At 43.3% G+C, this 6,088-nt stretch overlaps 1 protein-coding gene across 2 annotated transcripts; it reads right to left on the bottom strand.

Moving 5' to 3' along the window:
* Positions 1 to 1,553: 1,553 nt before the first annotated feature.
* Positions 1,554 to 5,849, bottom strand: TMEM70 (transmembrane protein 70). Of its 2 annotated transcripts, none has more exons than XM_052786916.1 (3): positions 5,439 to 5,849; positions 4,811 to 4,922; positions 1,554 to 3,714 (listed from the first exon to the last, which is right to left on the bottom strand). In XM_052786916.1, exons 1-3 carry the CDS (start codon positions 5,589 to 5,591, stop codon positions 3,266 to 3,268), a joined length of 714 nt encoding a protein of 237 aa, XP_052642876.1. In that variant the 5' UTR covers positions 5,592 to 5,849; the 3' UTR covers positions 1,554 to 3,265. The 2 variants fall into 2 exon arrangements, with proteins under 2 accessions (XP_052642876.1, XP_052642877.1); XM_052786917.1 differs by lacking the exon at positions 5,439 to 5,849 and adding an exon at positions 5,214 to 5,393.
* Between the last annotated feature and the right edge of the window lie 239 nt (positions 5,850 to 6,088).

Below are 6,088 nucleotides of genomic sequence, written 5' to 3'. Positions count from 1 at the left end.
GGAGCTACCATAACTAGGCTTTGGGAATTACTTGACAGCAATCTGCTTATTGAAACATTCACACTACAGTCAATTCTCTTGCATGATTTGTTAGTAGCAAGAGGGCCTGTTTTGGTTTATGCACATTTCCCAGCTTAGAAGGACACGAAGCATTTCAGTTTCCCACTTAGAAATGCACTCAGTGCACTGTGAAATATCTGTATTAGAATATCTGTTCAGAAGCCAAAGTAAAACAGATACACATCTAGAAGCCTTTTTGGATTACATTTCCATTCCATTATTTCATTGCTAACATGAAGAACAAACTACATTTTTTTGAATACTAGTCTCTACTGCTCTCAACATGTTCCAGGGATCTAAACCAGTCACATATGTGCAAGTAAATTCAAATACTGCGTTCAGTTTTGGGCCCCTCACTACACGAAAGACATTGAGCTGCTGGAGGCTGAGGGGAGACCTTATTGTTCTCTACAACTACCTGAAAGGAGGTTGTAGTGAGGTGGGTGCTGGTCTCTTCTCCCAAGTAACAAGTAATAGGATGAGAAGAAACGGCCTCAAGCTGCACGAGGGGAGGTTTAGATTGGATATCAGGAAAAATTTCTCTGCTGAAAGGGTTGTCAAGCACTGGAACAGGCTGCCCAGGGAAGTGGTGGAGTCACCATCCCTGGAGGTATTTAAAAGATGTGTAGATGTGGTGCTTAGGGACATGGTTTAGTGGTGGACTTGGCAGTGTTAGGTTTACAGTTGGACTCCGTGATCTTAAGGTCTTTTCCAACCTAAATGATTCTAGGATTCTAAGTACATACTGTAAGTAAAAATTGCAAAAAAGCCAAATCTGATAATTCTGGGATTATACACATGAACTGTGGAAACACAAACAGGGATGAGGCCAAAGCCATACTTACTTGGCAACAATAACAAATATTATGATTTTAGGATTTACAACTTGGTTGTTTCCCAAACTGAGTTTCCCAAGTGAGCAGCAAACAAGGTAGAATATTGTGCATCTCTAGTTTGGTTTTTCTTTCTTTAATATAAAAGTACTATTAAAAGAAAACTATGGAATAATTATTTTCAAGTTGCACATTGAAAGCGTAAAATACTTTTCTGAGACTACATCATGGCCAGAATCATCACCTATCTTCTGGTAGAAATCTAGATTTCTTAACTATTTTTTTAAAATCATCTATGTGTCAGAAAGCCACCTACTAGCTTAACTTGCATTTCACTGCCAGAGGACAAACAGATAGAAGAAATAATGTTTAGCTTCCATACTTTTTTTGAGAAACTCAGCCACTGGGATGGAAACCTCTTACTGTTGCTGCTTAAATCTGAATTGGCCAAATCTCAAATTTAACAGTGAAACTTTTCTGCAGTCAGAAGAAAAGGCTGAGGATTTTAATATTGCTCAAGGGGTACATAAACATTATTTTGGGGCCTTTCCTTTACCTCCTCTTGCAAACTCTATTTCCTGTTCCCCCTGTATTTGGCATTCAAAGATGAAGTTAACTTCATTTGCAAGCACAAAAAGAAGAGAGTGAATGCATCAGACATGGAAAGAACGGAAAGATTATTTTTAATTAGGTGTAAAATATCATTTCAATAAGGACAAGCAGTACAACCAGGTGATCAGAATTGCTTGCTACTGGCCTCACATCTTCAGCATCATTTATGGAATACGTTTTTTTATATTATTGTTACCTATAAAGCGATACTGGCTTAATGGGGCTAGATCAGGCTTTTAAAATTATAGCTGCCTCAACACAAAACAACTGCCTCAAAAATATCTGGATGGGTTGATTTGCTTTTTAATCACTCTGCAAGTACAACGAGAGCAGTTTCAACATTCAGGAAAACAACATTTAAAAACATTAGTGTTTTAGTATGATCTGTAGTGTCATCCTATGACAGGAAACTGAAATAATAGTCTTGGAAGACATTTAGACTTTTAAATACATTTTTGCAGCTAGAACTTAGGAAACATCTGGAAAGGTAGCTATAATTATTTTCTCTTTATTTGCAGTATCAGGATGACTTAATTAGTAGCAAGCATTAGATTTACTTATTACAAATGGCACTGCTAATACAAAAGGATTGATTTGAATTTTGACTTTTTTTTTTAATGCAGTAACTTTTAGGCCTCAAAATATTTAGGCCCTTCATTATTTGAAAACAAGTATCCGTCAGTTTACGTGACAAACCTCTCCTTGGGCTAAAAACATTTAAATCCAATTTCTCCATACTCGAAGTGCAGAAATAACCAGTCTAGTCACATGAAAAGATCTAATCATCTTTTTACTTGAGCTAAAAGTGGCTTTCTTCGCAGTGCTAAAAATCAAGAGGTATGTTTTTTAAAGGCACAAGATCTAAACAGTACCCTACAGGAGATTCCGTTTTGCTTCCCCATCTTACATAAATGCTGACAGAATCCATTTTAACTACTAGCTGCTAGTATTTTCAGTTGCTTCAAATACAGCACGAGTTTTCAACAGGATATTCAGAGAGCAATTCTTATGCTAAGGCTCTTCTCCCCACCCAACAAAACAGAGGCTTCTTGTTCTCCACCTCTGGGGACAGGGTCGCTTGGAGTGGGACTCTAGCTTAAGAAACCATTTAGTAGCTGTGAGTAGCTAGAGATTATTATGATGCAGACATTCTCCCTATCTTCTCCAGAGGCCTGCAGGCCTCTAGGAGGCTGTAGTGGGAACTAGCAACAATACCTGCCTGCTTTCTGAAGACTCCTCCTGGCTACTGATGCTCTCACAAAGGGAAGTGAAAGCCATCTCCACTCCCTTTATACCACCAGCAGCATCGAAGAAAAAGCCCAATCTTTTTGGATTAAGTACAATTAATCTTTCAGGCTTAAAAGCTTAACTATGTACTTGACAGGTAATGTGTATTGATGGTTTTTCTTATATGAATGGTTCCTTTTGAAATGGAGGTGGTGAGATTGCCGCACAGCCCATGCGTTTTACAGTTCTCCTGGATAGTTAACAATAAAAACCAAGCCAAGAACAAACAAGCACAAGACAGATCTAAGCATTATTTTTTTTTTTTACTATGTTTTGTGTCATTAACTCTGAAGAAGCCCTCACACTGTTTACAAGTTTAAAAGAATGATTTTTTTTTTTTTTTTATACATTCCAAAATGCATTTGGGGACTTCTAGCTACCTGATACTTATGAAAGTGTAACAGAATTTTACATTCTTTCACATATATAGCACTGCACCATGAACAATGATAGCGACATTCATTATCTTCAAATTATTTCTTTTCACCAGCTTCCTTTTCCTCTTCTAAGTTAAAATAAAAGGATTTGTCATAGCCCATGAGATGGTTATAATCCTGAGGATTTGGGAAAAGTGTCGGATTAACAAGCATTGATTTTGTTTTAGCATAAAATGTTGTAAACATCTTGGTGATGTCTGGAATCTTTACATCTTTCTGATGGAAAACAGTCGCTTTTTCTGCCAAGATCGCATTGTATGTAATGGCTGTATATGTGTCCATTTCATCTTTATAATAGAGTCGAATCACATAGCCTTTTGTAAGGACATGCAAAGTAACCGGTGTTACAAATGTAAAAAACCCAATCAACCCATAAAAGGCAGTTTGTATGAGCAGACTTTCAAATCCAATACCCGTTTTGAGCATGATGTAGGGCATCATGAACAGGTTGAATATGCTGGTGGAGTAAGAGAAAAACCTCACACCTACATAAAACAAAAGAAAAAGAAAATTAAGGTTAATACTTATGACTAAAATTTTCTTTATAATTACATATGTTCTGCTACTATATATCAATGGCATTACTCGAACAGCTGAAGTTACTGAAAATCCACTTCTCTTTTTTTTTTAAAGCTTACAAAGAAACCATTGACAGCTCAACCCTGCCTTCTTGCCACTGTTCTGTTTTGTTTATGTGTTCATGTTGGTTTTATCAAAGCTGGTAGCTGGCTCTATTTCTATGATGAAGTCAGCTACTAGCTATTATGATTGAAACTGATTTCAAGAGAAACTTGACTCCAGTCATTGACACGCATAACGGTAATCATGACAGATATGACTGGGAATTTCTTTCTTCACCAACAACTAATGTTGACATTCACTGTACATTACAAAGAAGCTTGCTTGGTCCTCCACCACGCATAACTTGAAAAACCTAGGTTATTCAATATTAGCAAGTACTCCACAGCCATCTTGCATGCAGCTTGAAAGACAGTAGCCAGTGTTGTGGATCTCTCACAGTCCTTAAGCCACCATGAGAACCAGGAGTCTAAGATGCTGTGATAATTATGTGTGTTAGTAAGGCATACTTCCTCCTTCTTTAAGACGCATCTCAAAAATGCATATCAGAAAACATCCAACGGATTACTTTTCACTAGGTCTTTGTAACGTTAACTGGTCAGAGAAAGACCAGCAAAGTCTCATTACAGAGAGCGCATTTCATGGTAGTATCTGTCTACTTCAGAAACATATCAGTAACATTTGAAAACATACAGAATGTAAATAGCAGTTACAGCTAGCCTTTGTTTGCTACTGGGTTGGGTCATGCACTCCAAAAGCTGCTAGAGAAACAGACGGAGGCGGAGGGGTTACAGAGATGCACAGTACCTACAGAACTCCCTGCACACCCAAACGTACAAGCAGAAACCAAGCACCACCACCACCACATTTTTGTGCTGTATAGAGGATCCAGGTTTTAGCAGAGTTGGAAAGGAGAACAGTCACGTTTATAATGTTGCATTTTAAAGTTATTAAACACTGTTAAAAAAAAAAAAGCAATACAAATCACTTCAAGTCACATACCTAACACTGCCTTTGCCAAATTTCCTTTATAAACTAATCTTCCATGTTCTGGGTGTTCATGAGGGGAGGATGTGCAGAGGCTGCGAACAGCCACTCCTTGAAAAGATGTAACCTGAAAGATGAAAGCAGTACATGGCCAAGCAACTTTAGTACCAATCTACACTTTATATACATATACACACACACACATGCACATATATATACATATATATACACACACACACAAAGTTTCTCCTTGCCCTGAACCTATTCCCAGCATCTTAAATTGGGGATTAAAGTTAGGTTACGCTACAGCGCACGGCACAAACAAACGCCAACTAATACACCGCTTGACTGTTGTAATAATCTTCCATGTGGCGATCCCAAATTAGCATTAAATGTCTGCGATCCCACTGACGAATACTAAGCTTGCGATCGTTGTACATCGGGCCTTGCAGGGAGACATTCACAGCCCCCGCGCTCGCCTGGTCTCCGTTAGGTCTCAGGTATGCCCTGGGGGGGAACCTCGGTTCCCGCCTGAGGTTCGCATTTTTCGCAGGGAAAAAGCCGCCAATCCCAGGACTGCCGCCCTCCCCCCGGCCAGCTCCTCTCGGGGAGCGGGGCCGCGTCCCCTCACCCGCCACACAACCTGCTGGGCCCCCGCGGCGGCGGGCAGGGCCGCCCGGCGGCGGCAGGCGGCCGAGAACCCGCGGTGAGCGGCGCCCCGCAGCCAGGCGGCGGCGGCGGAGGCCGGGGCGGCGGGGCGGCGGCAGCCGGCGGCCCGCAGCAGCGGCAGCAGCATGTCGGGCCGCGTCCCGCAGCGGCGGGGGTCGGGGGAGCGCGGCGCGGTGCACCGGACGGCAGCCCCCGCCGCCCCAGAGCCCCGCGCTTTGGTTCCGCCGGCAGGAAGGGTCCGGCCGACTCCACTTCGCCCCCGCCAGGCTGCCGCCGGCGGCCTCCGCCCGGCGATGCAGCACCCTGACCCGGCGGGCGATGTGGGTTTCCTGGACGGATCCCCGCGGCACTGCGTTCGTGGGCACAGCCGGGCGGGGGCGGGGGGCGAGACCGAGAGCGTACGCCCGCACGATTAGGACACGCCCGCAGCGAGGTTCGGACTTTGCCTGCCGCCAGGGAAGGCGGGCCCTCGGACACCTCGGCTTCCGCCAGCCCCGGGGCAGGAACCGCCGCCCGGGCAACTCCGCCTCAGCATCTCCCCCGCGCCGCTCCTAACATGGCGGGCCGGCACCTGCCCTCCCGGGAACTACGCGCCCCAGCATGCACCGCTCCCCGCCGCACAGC

The sequence above is a fragment of the Harpia harpyja genome, chromosome 5, assembly GCF_026419915.1.
Source record: "Harpia harpyja isolate bHarHar1 chromosome 5, bHarHar1 primary haplotype, whole genome shotgun sequence".
Lineage (NCBI taxonomy): Eukaryota > Metazoa > Chordata > Aves > Accipitriformes > Accipitridae > Harpia > Harpia harpyja.
Note: the sequence above shows the minus strand (reverse complement) of the source record. Positions and strands in the feature narration are given on the sequence as shown.